Genomic DNA, 16,133 nt, shown 5'->3' on the forward strand with positions numbered 1-16,133 from the left:
CATCGACATCTCCTTCTTTCCTCTTATTTCTCTCTTGACTCTATCTGCCTTGTTAAATGTGACTTGGGGATGCAAGGTATCAATGCTTGGCGAAAGACACCTGAGTGAGACCGCACGCCATGCCGGTAGTCCAACACCGATGGCAATTATCACCTTCTAGTCAGAGATCCCGGTGTCGACCATTCGCCTGATGCACTTTTTGTTCGCCCACACAGTTGTATGTAGGCAGACGGGGCCTCAGCTTTTCATGTCGAGTCCGCTTTTACAAGTACACACTGGACCGCATAGGTATACAATGAAATGAATCAGGATGTTTACGGGTATTAGGTGTACCTAGACAAAAAGTCCTTCTACAGCCTAATCTCCAGTACCTTTAATGCCGTTGATACAAACGGGGTTCAGCTCCTCTGGGTGGTAAGACCATTCCTGCAAGGCCAATCTCCCTGGAGCTGCATGCGGTCTTTGTTGCAATTTGTTTTGGGAGCTGCTGCTCGAGCAGGCACCAAAACTCTCTCAAATAACGCAGCAAGGGCCTAAGAATTCGTCCCTCTGCCCCGTAGGGATCGCTAGTTGCGCTTCTCCCCTAATTACGCTAATTACGGCTAACAGCCAGGAAGTCAGGCGGTACATGGCCTGGCGACCCAGAGCTCAATGGAAGCATGAACCCATCCTCCTTGTAAACAATGGCCAAGAGATTATCAATCCTGGCATTAGTAGCCTATTATGGTTGCAATTGCAACGCAAATGTCCCAACTGCGAACTTGCCGTGCGAAACTGAAGGGCAAAACGATTCCTTCTGGCTTCCACAGCCGTCGTGATTGCTGTATAAATTATGCCTAATGATCAGAGGGGGGCGTATCGAGGGGCCCTTGGGAAGGGGATTAGATCCCTGACGTTGGAGAGGCCGGTGAGAAAGAGAAGAAGGCGCTCTATCCCGAGTCCAAAGCCGCCCCGCGGTGACGACCCAAAGAGCCGCAGCTCTCGGTAGAAGCTGTAACTATCTGGGGAAAGTCCCTTCTGGCGCATAGACCTGCAGCAGCAACAACAGTATAACGAGAAACAATGCCCCGATAATATTCTCGCTGAAGGGCTCAGAAGTGTACACGTGGACGCACAACAGCGTGCAATCATGTTTGCAAGGGGGAAACAAACACACAAGCATACGATTATACGATTTTTTCCGTAAGAGCACGCAAACAATAGTTGCGAACGCATGTCTCATTTTGTTGAGAGAGAAGCAAAGAGAGCGGGCGGTGCGTGCGGCAGCGAAGAAGCATGGAGAAAAGATGCAGTGTTATTTACAGACAGGGGATCAGCATGAACGTGAGCAAGAGAAGTGTGAAAGAAAGAATAAAATGGAGGTAGTCAAAGGCATTGAGTCAGTCAGGGAGGAAAAATGGTCAAAAGAGAGGTCACAGGGAGCGAAACATGGGGAAAAGTCACAGACAGAATTCAGATGTACTCATCAAGGACGTGAATTCGCTCTTCTCTCATGGATCCACCTAGAACCTCCCCGACGTTGGGCAGTAGAACATCCATAGATGCCACGGTGTTGCTGTTGCCACCACTTTCTCCGTTAGGAGCTTCTTCTCCGTAATGGTTGACGCGCATGTAGAATGGCTTGAGGCTGCGAGGATGGTCCACTATTATCAGCCCTCTGCCATGGCCACTCTTACTGCTGCGTGCTGTGTGTTGAAGAAGCAACTTTTCCTCATCTGCTCCCAAGTCATCGCCCCACACAGGCGACAGCCCTTCCTCTTTAAGCCGCCGCAAGGCCTCAGCGTAACTGATTATTTCGAAGGGCTCCGATGCCTGAAAAGCCCCGGCACAGCAAAGTGGAAAAAGCAAGCATGCAGCAGCATCAGTTCACGGCTCTACTCCTCCGGTGCTACTACTCGTGCTTACGTCGCCCTCTAGCCCTAGCTGGTGCTCCTGAGCGCTGCTGATATCGCTGATGGTGGGGGTACACGCCTCACAACGCTTCGTATGACATCCAAGTGGCCAGCGGTATGCTGCACTTTTTTGCCAGTGTTGCCTTGGTGTGCAGCAAGAATATTGAGGTCAGGGGTACAAGCATTCAGCACGTGCGTAAGGGTGTGCCGGACCAGCCTCTCCGCGAGGTTCAGCAGTTCCTGGCGACTGATGAAGGAGGCCTCCGCCTCTAGCATCCAAAACTCACACAGATGGCGCTGGGTCTGCATCAGGCACAGTACCTTCGCGGCAGTAAGGATGTGCGCATACGCCGGAGAGAAAGCATTCCGGAGACACCAAGAAATGGCAAATCCTCGAACGATGCTCAGCAGCAATAGCGCTCTACCGTGAACCAATAAGCAAAAGCCCGCTGTGTTGGGGCAAAACGGCAGAAAATCAGCAACAACGCAGTAGCAGTGGTACCACAGCGTACGTTAGAGTTCTCCGCCCTGAAGGCTGGGGATAGTGCGTAGACGTCTCCCAGACCCCATGCCAACGCCTCCAGTGGCAGTTGGCCCGATACGCTGAGGAACATAGGCTTTCCTAGTAGGAGTCTACCCTCGCCGCTGCTTTTGTTGCCGTCTCGTGGAGCAGACACACTGAAGGTCTCCCCTGCGCCTTCGCAGTCTAGGCCTGTCAGTATGGGAGTGCGGACCTGCAGAAACCCCAGGGACTACAGCGAGAGCAGCAGCAAAGAAAGCCACATACGGGAGTCTTGGGCGAGTTATGCACGAGCAGCAAGAACCAGTTACAGCAATGACAGGCCAGTTCCGCCAATGGGTCTACACAAAGCGTGCTTCATCGATGGATGAGCATAACCAAGATATCTCCTTGCTATCAAGCTCTTCCTGAGCTAAGCCACGCTGCAACGTTTGGGGTCTAGGGCCTGGCCTCACGTCTAGGAATGAAAGAAGATACTTCTCCGTCTCGGCTCGAATGCGAGAGATGGCGGCAAACTCGGAGTGCCGGGACCTCAGGCAGATGCCTTTGTTCCGGAGGAAATCAAAAGATGCTCCACGCACTGGGAGGGGGTATCTTTTTGCATCACCGAAGGCTGCTGTTACTGCTTCCGCTGATCTCTTCGGAGCTTCTACTGGAGCTCCACCACAGCCCCGCCTTCGCTCGCATGCATAGAGTCCCCAAGTCTGCACAGGTGGACTGATCGCCGTGTCGAAACATGTGCTTTTGACATTGGCACTGTCGTTGGGAAGGACTCGCAGCTCGGCCGTGTGGCTCCTCCCTCTGACAAGGTAAATATCTCCCCGAAGACACAAGGAGTCTCCTCTCCTGAGTCTCCGCCCTTTGACAAATGCTGACCCTTTTCCGTCTTCTGACATACATTCAAAAGCAGTTTCAGCGGCTGCGTCCGCCGCAACAACGCACTGCAGCGGTTGCGCAGAGGATCCGTCGGAGACATCAAGGAAGAGGAGCTCACCCCCCGCTCCCTCACGGAGAGAAGCTACCCACCCACAAACACAGACTCTCGCAAGAAGCAGCTTCTCAACTTTCCGCCGCTGTGGCTGCCCTTGTGGCTGCTGCTGCTCCTCCTCCTCCTGGCACTTCGCCCTCTCTGCTACTGCATGTATGTGGCTAACGCGGAGGCGTCCTTCAGGCCAGAGAGGCACGTCACCAACAGTACCATGCGCTGCTGCCGCGGCGGCTGCTGCTGTCGATGTGGCCGCCTTACCACAAGTCGCATCATAGGTTGGAGTAAAAGCAGCAACAAAAGGCCGGAGAAATCCCTTTTTAGGGTGGCAGCGGGCACGTGTGGTGGGAAATACAGACCCCCGTGAAGGAGAAACCAAGCAGTACGCAGCGCTTCTACTGCATTCTTGCAGCAGAAGCAGAAGCACCAGCACGTACTGCATTCCTAACGAGATACTTGCCCTTTGGAAGCAAAGGGAAGAAAACGCTAGAGGAGCTACCGCCATGCAGCATTCAAGAGATGCCTTTTTGCTTTTGCTGCTGCCGCATCAAGACATCAGGTAATCTGCCACCTTGGCTCCTTAGGCTGTGTTCGTACTTGTTTGTTGTGCTGATGAGTCCACGATCTTCGCACTGCTACTGCGGAAGCTGTTGCTATCTAGGGAGTTTAATGGGTTAGAGTCCAGGCAGTGATGCAGATCGCCGAGACGAGCCGGAGCCATGGCCGCAGCAGTGCGTTGCTGCCCTGGCCCTTTTTGCTGCTGTTGCCTCAGCGGCAACAGCCATGTGCGGTAGCAATGTGGTGCATGTACCCTATGACTCGTGTGCCCGATCGTGCCGCAGTCAGTCTGTGAGAAAATAGCACATCTTAGACCCAAGCCAAAAGTCTAGTTTTCATTTCTCCATTTGAGTTGCTGCATGAGAAGCAGCGATGCTTAATGTATAGAGGCTGGTGATCTGAGGGCCCGTAATACGGGTCCTTTTCTACATTGTCTCGCTGCAGCAGGACGACGAGGAAACAATAGACAATCTGCTACAGGATAATTTTGAGATCGCGTCTTCGAATGCGATAGTAAAGTATCTTCCTTAGTCGTTAACCGCCCTCCCCCGGACGGGGGCCCCCTAGCTAGGGGACTCTAGAGTCCCCTAAAGGGCCCACCGAAAGGGGCCCTTGTGCATAGGGAGTCACTTCCATGACCCTCGGCTTCCAATTCCTACTTTAGGTATATTGAAGACCGCAATTCCTGTAGGTTCACCTATACGCAGATGCGGTTAGAGCAATAAGGTAAAGAAATCTACGCTTTCAGGCAAGCTTCAAATAAGCGTGCCCTTTTTGCTAGATGCAGACACATTGCTGGAACAGTTGCATTCGCCACTATTCTTACGTATCGTATTCGGTTAATCTCGTCTCTTTGACTTGATTGTGTCTGTTTAGCACGGGTGACTCACAGCTGTGCAGTCGCCAGTTTCAGGAGAGACGTCCCACCCGTGATATGCCATCCAGTGTCCCGCTCCATCTAAAATTTCTGTCAAAACATACCAGACTCCACACTCAAGGCGCTGCGACACAACACAATGTGAGCATTCACCTCTACTTTGTCATAGCTTTTAGCCGGTGCGCTCACAACGATCCTTATTGCAGTGCGTTGGCGCTACTTTGCATTAAGACTTGCAAAGAGCCAAATCGGTCAGTCAATTCCTTCAGTTGATTGGGTGATATGACAAGTGCAGCAGGAGGTGCCAAAGTGTAGCCTAGCCTGCCATACCTTACCCTCTGTTCACAGGGCTCTCCTTTGCACTCCATAGGTGTCCGTCCAGTCCCACTGTGCACAAGGCAGCTGAAGGCCAGTGGCCTAGCGCCACTCCCGGGCAGGCGTAAACGCAAACAAAAATTGTTGAGTGGAGAAGACAAAAGAAGGAATCAGCCTGTTAAGGGCAGTCAAAGGGAAATTCCGCATACATTAGCCAACGACGAGCAAAGGACCAAATCGCCACAACCACGGCAGTGGAGCGACTTGTTGTTCTGGTGATGCTAAATTGTGTGAGCCTCCTGCTAAGAGAAAAAGCACGAAACTAAAATGTATGAAGGAAACAGCTAAAATGTGTTATGGGAATGAAGATTTATACTCGTTCAGCAGTGCCTCCATTCTTCACACTGCGATTCCTGCATGCCAATACAGCCGGTGTGTGTGACACAGCCGAAATCCAGGCCCCGAAATATAAATAAAGAAGAATGGAGATGCAATAATCCGTGTGTACCTGTGCACACACCTTAGCGTAGAGATCAACTACAACCCGGGAACTCTCCAGGTAATATCCATAGACGATGGTAGGTAGCTCAGATAGAGTACGCGCTAGAAAAGGACAGAAAAAAAATGCAAAGACAGTCAGCGGCGACTAGTGTTGTCATTTAAAACAAGTCCGCACATTTTCCGCAGTTAACGAAGCCCGAAACTGCTTCGTCAACCACGAGGGTTGGCTTTCCTCACCCAATCTCACTAAGGACTCCCGCCTATTGTCTCCTCGGCGCCCAACAGTGCTAGGATCCAGCACTTCCGCTGCTACCTCTACATTCTTTACTCGGGCCACCTGTCAGCCTGGAAGAGTTCGCGAATAATTATTCGACTCCTCAATGAGAAGCCAGTAGTGTCAGTTCTGTGGAATCTAATGCTTGGGGGAAACTGATAGAATACGGATTATTGATTCTTGAGGCAATTGCCAGTGACCCTTGCCACCTCGTCGCAGCCTTGTTCGCCTAGTCACTTGTGAGTGCACATCGTGAAGCCTGCCCATCCACCGGAATCACACCTCTGATCTCGTAGCCAACAGCCCTTCGCCGCTTATCACAAATACGTGCTCGTCGCTTGTGAGCTTTGCCCATACATTCGCGTGCACTGGCCGGCTCTTGTTCAAGCGCTCCGCCGCTTCGGACAGTTATTCACAGCGGGCATCCAGCCGAGGGCCTGAATCGGAGGAACAATATTAAGTATAGACCAGGGATGGGGGGTAGCAACGGGTAGACAAGAGTACTGCTGTACTATAAATTCACTCAGCTCAAGGAAGAAGAAACTCGAGCCAATCAATTAGGCTTCTATGCTCATAGATTCTCAAGTACTGAAGAACAACGGTGTTGGTACGTCTTGTCTCTCCACCTGCCGGGGTGTTTCGCAGTGGTCACATTAGGGTCCATGTGGGCGGGCCATATAGGGACGCCGAGACGCACTGATTTCGGATCCCTATGGGTAACGATAGTTTTTTGGTATATATAAAGCTTAGGGGCATGAAGTAGCAAGCTCTAGACCCACGACAGAGCTAGAACAAGCGAAGAAGTGGTCAGATTTGCAAAGCCTGTCGACATCGAAATAGATGGTAGTTTGACCCTGACTCTTCTACAGTCCACCAATACATCGCATTGTTAGATCAGTCCAAGTACTATTAAAAAGCGGAAAGTTTTGTGAATGGCCAGATTCAGGAGAACTGGATGGCATTGGCTACTGAATCTGGGCATAGAGCAAACTTCGCTGCCGTGGGACGCAACCCAGGATACTATAAAGACCGTGAGATGCTTTCCACCGCAGTGTAAATCCTGCCATGGCTCGATATGACATGATTAGCTACTTCGCACGAATTTTCCTGCGGTGCGAGCTAGTAAATACAGATGACGTTTGAATTATGTTTACCCACACCAGGCCATCCTCAGCACAATAGTAGTCCGTCCACTTGCCATTCCGTATTGTAGTAGTGGGGGATGCGTGAATGTTCAAAGCCAAAGCCTCGCACATTTCAAATAGAAAGCGTCAATCATAAAAGACAAGAGTGGATGTGCTGGGTAATGGTGAATAGGCAGGGCATTGCGAGAACGCGCCGACGAGAAAGTTGGTGATGCCCTAATATGCTGCACTATAAAGTGGTAGTGCAGCAGGCGCCCAAGCCAACGAACAACTCTAAATAATTGAAATCCCTAAAGCCCTTTGAAAGGTATAGTAAGTACTACTGGTCGGTGCGTACAGTGAAGTAATGCTCGTACGATTGTGCCGACTCTTGTTACACCACACCACACACCAGAGGGTTGCTGTTCGCGCACTGCATTCTTCTGCTTGTTTTTCGGTGCAGCGATGAGAATGACAGGCAATAAATTGGCCTTTTAAAGAACTTCCAGTTTGCTCAGGGAAAATGATACTTGCTGCTTCGTCACTAGGCCGTTAAGAAAAGCTGGTACTCACAATTGGGCAGTGCAAGTTCCGGAAGGGCTTTACGGCGGCCAAAAAGCCTTCTTGTTGTGCTATCAGCCTCCCCTGCCTTTTCCACAGGCTCCGTTTTCTTAAACAGCTTGTTAAAGAAGCAGAAATTCAAGCAAATTTAGTAATGAAGTTCCAGTGAAAGAAGGAAAGTCCAACGAGCTTTGCATTTTCCTTGGGAGTGCATAAAGGTAGACCCCACGACTTTATAGCCCCAATTTTTGCCTGATCGTCCTCAATTCCTCTAGCCGAAACAGGAAATGTGAAAGCGCAGTTGAGAGTGTGAAAACTGAACAGCTGCGTGCCTTCACATACTACTGTTCATCCTGAAATAGCTGGAGCGCACACCATGAGCAGTACATGCTCTTGAACGTTTTAGCTAAATACTACGCTGTCGTCCATGTTGACATCCATTCACTGCTCCATGATAAAATGTCCACAAAAATGTCGATAAACTGGCGTTGCAGCTCAGCCGGGACGTGAAGCTTAGGCAGCATGCATGGATGCTCGGATTTGTTTTGTTCTGGAACATTGTCTGGTACCTGTCATCTGCGTGAGTCGGGTGGTATTGACAATAGCGCATGTAAACTCAAATGTGGAGTAGACTGGCGGTTAGCTTGGTTTGTCAAGCAATTCGCCAAAATAAGGAATCAAAAACTTTTGCTCCACAGTAGGCTTCCAGGAGCTTCAAGGTTACCGCACATGCTTTATTCGTCCTTTTTCTAGATACAAACACCGGGTACCACTCAGATGTGCTGGTCAGTTTCTGAGCTCTTCCGTTATCAGAAAATCATTTGCCTGCGGCTCAGTCTCCTTTTCTTGATGTAGAGGCATTGATACAGCCAAACACCTCGGGGTAGACCTGGTGATCAACACAAAACAGGGCGGTGGATAACCAGCAGGTGTCCAGCCTTCAGGCACCTCGTCATTATTCTGGACATCCACAAGCCCCTTGATACTTGCCCATCCCTGCCGTTCTTCGGCGAAATATCAAAAGGACAGTCCTAATGAAAAATCAGGTCCAGAGCAACTAAGGCGGGCTACACACTAAGAACCGTCTTCTACTGGGTTGCTACGCCGCCCGAAGGAAGACTCTGCCTCGTAGTGCTGAGCAACTGACTGTACGCCGCTCACCCTATATGCGATGAGCGTTGTTCAGGAGCTCAGAAGGCACTTATTCCTAGCGCTTACTGGCAAACGAAATTCCAGAGCACGCAGCTGTGGCCGCATGGGCGCCTTCCGTTGGCTCATTTATAACATACCGAGGATTACGCCCTGGTATATGGCTTCAACCTAGAAGTCACGGACCATGCTGACAAGAATCGATTCCGAGTTTAATTGCTTGAAATGTGTCGTAGTCTTGACATTCCTCGCGTCCTGCCCCCAGTCAGCAAACTTTAGGCATGGGGAGTGAGCTTACGAGTGGACAGGCTGATTGCGCTTGTACCCCTTCTCTTCGGATTTTCAGTTGTACTGCATATAGTTCATATCCAGTGTCAAATAACGCCAGCACTTCTTGGCCCATGAACTTGTATCAATGAAGCATCGATACATGGTGAGCCTAGAGCTTGTTTTTCTAGCCTCGGTAAGCCCCTTTTGCTCTACAGCCTGCTTGAGGAGCTTCGCGCTTCCCTCATTTGCCTATCTTGATCTTTGGACAGCCTACTTTTGCGAGGCCCTGTGCGGTCAGTCTATAGCCTTGGGCTTTCGCATACGCTTGCAGTTCCTAGTTGTAATATCTAGCTGCCCACAACAGAAGCCGGTGCGTTGTCAGTAATTTGCGCGGAGCTGCTAAGGAGAGCGCGCCCCTGGCTTTTATGTTTTCAACCATAGACTGCAGGTTAATTCCAAGTGACGCTTTTCCAACACATGTATGTCCAAATCCTGATTTGGCTCGTCCTTTTATTATAACACGCAGGAAGTGCGCTTACTCGCAACCACAGCCTCGAATAGGCCGAAAGTGCAAGTTTTACCAGCAGGTTGTTTAATCTCTACGCCTCGGCGCATCCGGTGACCACCTGAAGCGACATAGCTGGTTACACCTGACGTAAACCCACGATCCAACATCTGTTACTCTACACTCTGGCTTTTCAAGATCATAGGTTCGTGAGTCCATATTTGCGAATTTACTCACAGGTCCCCGTGATTCAGCGTTCTCTGTACTCCCAACGCTTTCTGGAGCCGATCTCGGCAGAACCGATAAGAAAGGGTTTGTTTAGATGCTTGGAGTGCAATAATCCTTGCAGGCAGAAGTGTTCCTCTACACAAGCAGAGCCACCATAAATGTGCATTTTTTTTAAAAACACGCAGCTTGGAGCACTCGTTTTTCCTCATCTGGGGTTACAATGCGAGGTACATCTTCAAGTGACTGACGAAACCTTTGGGTATTTCCCCATCCTTACGACCATCCTATATTCTAGCCCTACACAATTTCTTTGACGCTTTTATAAACGTTGTAGCAACTAGCGAATCATGGCGGTTGACCAGCTCTGATGCTACTGCGTTTACAACGACTCGGAGGCCGGTTTCCGCTGTTCCAAAAGGCGTTGCAGAACCGTCTTCTTCCAGGGTGAAAGGTAATTTAATCAAACTGCTGCGGCGGGAAAACGACAAATGGTCGAACTACCAAATGAATTGATCAGAACCGGACAATTGTGGTAAGGAAACTTGACATCCGTGTGATCCACAGTTAGCCGATGAGCGGGAAACAACTGCATCGCTTCTTGCGATGCTACCAATCATGACACTTCACCTAAGACTGTCTTACGTAGATGCTTAACTCTGACCCCCAAATATTACACACGAGAACGCTATAAAGTACGTTTCAAAGATACTATCTGACTTTAGTGCCCATGCTCCTCAGAGTTCACGACATGACGGGAGAGGGTCTGCAATGGTTCACGCTGCTAAACCCTCTACGCAGTCAGACACTCGAAGCAATTCTCACAAAACATGTGATGCGCACACAACTGTAAGACTGCACTTCATTGTATCAAGCTGACGCTACTTGCTAAAAGATAGGACAGGCGAACAGTTGAGGTAATTATGATCATGATGTATTTGCCTAGTGTAGTAGAAAGCGTTCACGTGTAGTTGAGCCGGCCACAAAGTCAGCATCTATGCCCGCTTCATCACTAGGCTCAGCTATGTCACGGGTCCAGAGGTCGCACTTATTTTTAACTCTTTCTCGTAGGCTCTACAGATCCCCCTGGAGTATCACTATGGACAAGGATCGGAGATCAGCGCGTTCTGGCGTGTCTCAATGACCCGCTCACAGATAAACCATTGCGGTGACCACTACAGGCCACCCTGAGGCAGATGGACAGATAAGGCGTTACAACTCCACTCTTCTTCAGTATTTGCGACTCTATGCACACAAAAGTCCGACTGCTTGGCTTGAGTCCTCGCTTGTGCTAAGTGAGTTTGAAAACAGCAGTGCACTCGCTTAGCCGGTGCCCCTGTTCTTATGCGGTCTACATTTTGGACTGCTCTATCGTCTGGGGATCCGACAAGTGATCCGGTGTCAGCAAGCTGTGGAGGAGTGGAGAGGATACCTGGCTAGTTCACGCAAATGTATGAGAAAGGACCGAGGGAAATGCACATGATGCACGTAATTATGATCAGCAGCGGCGATCTGTGCGTTTCGAGCTTATAGGCTTCTTTTTGGTGGATGGGTAGGCTATACGAGATGCATCTGAAGGCAAGCAAACGACGGATTGCGGCGAGGTAGCTAGGACCAGTGGCAATTTCCTCACAAAGCACCGGCCTCTCATATTCAATGATTTTCTCTTAAACTTGGAGATCTCACAAAAGCATCATTACTCGCTTCCCATATAAGATTCATAAATATTGAGATCGCTTGGCGGATTTTTCGCGTAGGCATGCGACCAGGGTGGAGGCGAAGGATTCAAGGGAAGCGACGTAAGTACTAGATTCTAGGTCAGGTGGACTCCTGAACATATTTGACAGGAGTCTCTAGAGAGACTGGGTGGGAAAAGTCAACCACTGGCTGACGACGGAGTAGGTAGCGGCTTCGCTGGCTGCAGAAGAGCTCTTGGCTTTGTTTGGACCATATGACCAATCGCAGTGGAGGGCCTTCCTCGCATTTCTTTGCTTTTGTCCTTTCATAACGTGTGCTCTGCCGGAAGACTCACTGTCATTTGTGGATGCTGCCTGGAAAAACCCGGTTTTTGTGTTTTCATGGATTCACTACACTCAGATGTATGCGCAGGTACACACAGGTCTGTTGTTTATGCTTTTCTTCCTTTTGCGCTATTCGGGGCTTGCAAGTCGACTAAGCTGCGCGCATCGGCGGCACTGGCATGCAGATATTGCATTGTAAAGAGCGGTTGCACTGCTCAGCTAGTGTGTACAATGGCTTCCTTTTCACTATGCAATTGCCTTCTATTTTCTTCTAGTAAGAGACTTACACAGTCAGCGTCCCAACGACAGCAATTTATCACACCGCCATGTTTGTAGTGGTTTCGGCCGCCGCTTGCCGTTGGGTAGTGTGTGTGCGCCTGTACTCCTGTAGATTTTCAGCTTTGGGAGCACCTTTCTGCAGCGACGCTGTTTTCACAATTCTGCCTACCTGGGGAATGGCGGCAGGGAAGTGAGCTCTTTCGCGGCTCTCAGCAAACCTGCCCTAGTGATGGGTACGGAACCTGAGGGCGTGCATTTCGAAATAGAGCTGGGGATATATAGCGGTCTAAACTACACTACGGCAATTTCTACATCACCAGCTATAGTAATTACAAATTTGTAAGGAGTAGCCTGTTTCGTCTTACAGTAAATCTTGTTAATTGCAGCACTGTTAGCTCATACAAGAAGGCGCATTGCTGTGTGCGTGCCTGCTAGATGGTAGGCACAGCTAGCCGCAAATGCTCGGAGTGCGTAAAGGCTGCAGCTACGCGCGTCCTCCGCGTCCCTCTCCTCTGACATTAGAAAATCTAGGGGGCACTGGCAAAGGAAGGAAGGAGTGCATGTGAAAAATACCTACTAACTATCTTTAGAGTTTGTATAGACCTTGGAGTGAAGTGTCTCTCTACAAATACCCTAAGTGGAGCGTTAGGCCGGATATCCCTTTCGCTCTGCCCTGTGACTCCAACAGCATGCCCACTGTGGCCATCAGCAGTAGGGCGCTGTGCGTTGTTACAGGCAAAAATCAATCGGTAGCATACAACCACATAACAAGTGCAGTTGCAATATGCTGCAGTGTACAACCATGCGCACAAATATCAGTACATTCCATATGCACACATCCGCGCATCTCATATATGTACATGTGCGTGCCTCATATACATTATACGCACCTCTTCTTGCAGCCCCAGGCTGGAAAACGGAGTACTGTTCCACTAAACACGGAGGACAGGAAATTAAGGGCCAAATGCATTGCTACCCGGGTCTCGGCCCAAGCCTCATAACTCCGTTAAGACCTCGTTTACAGAACCCTGTACTCAAAGAATCGCGTCTACGAAAGACCCCGGGGGCCCTTTTAAAGGACTCCAAAATCGTGCGATTCCCTCTGTCAGTAAAAAAGGGCCCCCACAAGGACCCTCAAGCAGAAGAATGGAAACCCGAGAAAACCCTCATGTCCAGACGAGCTTGGGAGTGCTCCCTCCATCATCTTCCAGAGAGTTCATCGCTGCATCGTAAAGAGGAGACATTTCGCGAAGGCGGGTTACCTCAGCAATCAAACGGTCAGCGCAATGGCGCACCTCTTCCTCACGCGTGAACCGCCCTGCAGTAAAAAAGGTGGCAGCACACACCGTAATGATGAGAAAAACACAATAAAGTGGGCAGGAGCCAACGCAATGCGTAAAAGCACAAGCAATCAGATCCTGTACCCAGGCCATGGCCTAATGCCTTCCTGGTGGCCGTTTCACGGGGTGAACGCGTAGTGTGGGGTCTCTCCAAGGTACCCTATAGACCTGAAATTCACCTAGCCCTATGCGGATTGAGGTATGCGCTGTCTCCTCCCCAACGCCCAGAGATCGCAGAACGTAGGAGGGCTCAAGCGACTCGCTCGTGCATGCACTTCCTGCGCAACACAAACCCAAGACCGTGAATCCCAATCCACATAAACCGCACGCCTGCACTTTTGTTCCAATGCCTTTTCCTTCCTGGCAGACATGTCTATTCACGTAAAAGAAACTGGCATTGATCTCATTAAAACAGCGTATAAGAGTTACACTCAAGGGTTTGGGTTCATGATGTAGAGTACAGGACTTACCCGAACTCATGGCGACGTCGCCGATGCTCATAAGAAGGCTTTCCCCTTCTACGAAAGAGAAAGATATGTTGAGATTCCCACTATATCTGTGACTGAGGCTGCCGTTGACAGTAATATGCAGTAGACGGTGCCGCAGCTGCTGTAGTAGGAGGTTTGCCATGCGTTCAATATGCCGCCTGTCGCTTTCCATGCACTCCATAGACAGGGCTGCCGCCTTCCCCAGTCCAACAACCAACGGAGTTGCAAGGGTTCCTGAAACACATTTACACGAAGACATGATAGGACTCCTCATTATCCGCTGCTCTGCGAGGGCACCAGTCGTGCTTTGTGAATCTCCATCTCTTTGCTAGAATGCCTGTCAGCCTCTGATTCGAGGCTGTACATCCGCTTTTATTTGTCATGATCTAGGCGCTACTTTTCTGATATTCTTTGTCCCTCTGTCTCTACGTCGCTGATTGTGTTGGCAATAATTACCGCTTCTGAGTCCCCTCTCCTGTCCTCCCCCGTCAATGATTGGAGTGAGTCTGACTCTGGGGTTCCTGGCTCTCACAAAGAGTGCCCCAACTCCTTTAGGGCCATAAATCTTATGAGCAGAGAGCGAAAGTAAGTCAATATGCATGCGCTCCACGTCCAATGGCACCTTTCCAAATCCCTGAGCGGCGTCCGTGTGAAAGAAAACCCCCCGCTCTTTGCAAACTGCTCCAATCCCCTCCAGGTCCTGAATCACGCCTATTTCGTTATTTACATGCATTACCGACACCAAGAGAGTTTCGGGCCGTATGGCTGAAGCAATAGCAGCCGGAGACACTAAACCTTCGGGGGAGACTGGAAGGAAGGTCACCTCCGCCCCCCGCTCACCGCCCGTTTGCCGCCACTCCAGATGAAGCAAACGGCAGCACTGCAATACGCATTTGTGCTCGATCTGGGTCGTAATAATGTGGTTTTTCCGCACCTTTGAAACCTGCTTTTGTTGCTGCTGGTGTTTGCTGAGATTGAGCTGCTCATGGAATCGAAGCAACCCTTTTATGGCCAGATTGTTGCTCTCGGTGGCCCCTGAAGTAAATACAACCTCCCGACTCCGTGCAGCTGGCAGCCCTAAGGCCGAAGCCACCACCTCTCTGCAAGTTCACAGCAACAGCGGAAGCAGCGAATCAAAAGCGATGAAGACAGTATCAGCTGAATTATGCAATGCCATTCAAAGTTAGAACTTCTTCTGGCACCACCACACAAAGCATCAGCATATGTTTTCTCAGGGCCAACAACAGCAATCCATTAGAAAACACACTCCACGAGTTAGCAACCGGCAACAACAGCACTGGCAGCCAGCCATTGAGTATGCGTGAAGTCGTACAAGCAGATAAAGAGACCGCAGCATAATAAAAACAGCACGCAGCCGGAAACAGGAGGAAATCATGTGGCAGCATTCCAGAAGCACACACAACGGCAAGGGAGAGGAGGGCAAAAAATGGCCAGAGCATGAGGCAGCCAAATATAAGCGCAAGTAGTGGGACAGGTATCATTCAGGCCTAATCTTGTGAACGCCATCCGTTGTCTTACCTGGCTTGCTCCACTGCTCTTTTTGCCTCCCAGCCTGCCGCATGAGACCCGGAGTGGGGGTTACCAAAGCAGTCCACGTTGAATGCCATCATCGCATCCAACACTCGCGGGTCCAGGGGCGTTGTCGCTTGGTAATCAAAGTAAAATGGACGTGCAGATACTCTGGGGCCCAGACCGTGCTGTGCTGCAGCTGATGGCGCCTCTGAGCGTGAGACAGCCGCTGCTGAGGCCATTGCTGTTGCAGTTGCTGCAGCTGACTCTGTTGGCTCCTCAGTTCCCGCTGCTACATAAGAAGTACGGGATGAGCCGGAAGAAATGGTGCTAAAAGGCTGATACGAAATGCACCTGGATTTGAGCCATAGTCGCTGCTGTTGCTGGCGGTGCGACTTTGGTAGTTGGTGCTGCTGCTTCTGCAGTAAAAGCAGTGGCCGGTGAAAATGAAACACCTCTCGCTGCAACGGGAGGCAGCTGCTTCTGTGTAATGCCCAAACGAACATCTTTCCTTCTGTGTGGGCCCTGCGATATCAAGAAACCGGGGGCACAGGTTTCCGCAAGACAGCAGCTGCGGGGGCTCACCACGGTCTTCGCAGCCTGCTTCGTAGAGCCCCTTGCCGTATATACCTACAGAGGACTCTATAGGTGAGCGCGTTTGCTCCTGTTGCCTCGGCATATGCACCTGACGCCTGCTGAGCTACCCAGTAAGTGGGCAT

General features: G+C 50.4%; 2 protein-coding genes across 2 annotated transcripts; both read right to left on the reverse strand.

The window, feature by feature from the left end:
* Window positions 1-843: 843 nt before the first annotated feature.
* LOC34618505 (asparagine--tRNA ligase) lies at window positions 844-3,902 on the reverse strand. Its single transcript, XM_026336763.1, has 5 exons — window positions 2,868-3,902; window positions 2,405-2,644; window positions 1,977-2,195; window positions 1,463-1,812; window positions 844-1,030 (listed from the first exon to the last, which is right to left on the reverse strand). The coding sequence occupies exons 1-5, from the start codon at window positions 3,900-3,902 to the stop codon at window positions 844-846; spliced, it is 2,031 nt and encodes a 676-aa protein (XP_026192548.1).
* Window positions 3,903-13,222: 9,320 nt separating this feature from the next.
* On the reverse strand, window positions 13,223-16,133 carry LOC34618506 (cysteine desulfurase IscS). The gene is made up of 6 exons (XM_026336772.1): window positions 16,045-16,133; window positions 15,424-15,744; window positions 14,341-14,984; window positions 13,867-14,118; window positions 13,576-13,674; window positions 13,223-13,374 (listed from the first exon to the last, which is right to left on the reverse strand). The coding sequence occupies exons 1-6, from the start codon at window positions 16,131-16,133 to the stop codon at window positions 13,223-13,225; spliced, it is 1,557 nt and encodes a 518-aa protein (XP_026192557.1).

This window comes from Cyclospora cayetanensis, unplaced genomic scaffold, assembly GCF_002999335.1.
Source record: "Cyclospora cayetanensis isolate NF1_C8 unplaced genomic scaffold, CcayRef3 CcayRef3_contig_1, whole genome shotgun sequence".
NCBI classification, from domain to species: Eukaryota; Apicomplexa; class Conoidasida; order Eucoccidiorida; family Eimeriidae; genus Cyclospora; species Cyclospora cayetanensis.

Coding starts and splice junctions, on each gene's coding strand:
- LOC34618505 (XM_026336763.1), bottom strand. CDS start 3,902: ATGGCGGTAGCTCCTCTAGCGTTTTCTTCCCTTTGCTTCCAAAGGGCA. Junction 1,813..1,976: donor TGGATGTCATACGAAGCGTT/GTGAGGCGTGTA, acceptor GGGGCTTTTCAG/GCATCGGAGCCCTTCGAAAT. Junction 1,031..1,462: donor CGAATTCACGTCCTTGATGA/GTACATCTGAAT, acceptor TTGCTGCTGCAG/GTCTATGCGCCAGAAGGGAC.
- LOC34618506 (XM_026336772.1), bottom strand. CDS start 16,133: ATGCCCACTTACTGGGTAGCTCAGCAGGCGTCAGGTGCATATGCCGAG. Junction 14,985..15,423: donor AGAGCAGTGGAGCAAGCCAG/GTAAGACAACGG, acceptor GTGAACTTGCAG/AGAGGTGGTGGCTTCGGCCT. Junction 13,375..13,575: donor CTCAATCCGCATAGGGCTAG/GTGAATTTCAGG, acceptor TTTTTACTGCAG/GGCGGTTCACGCGTGAGGAA.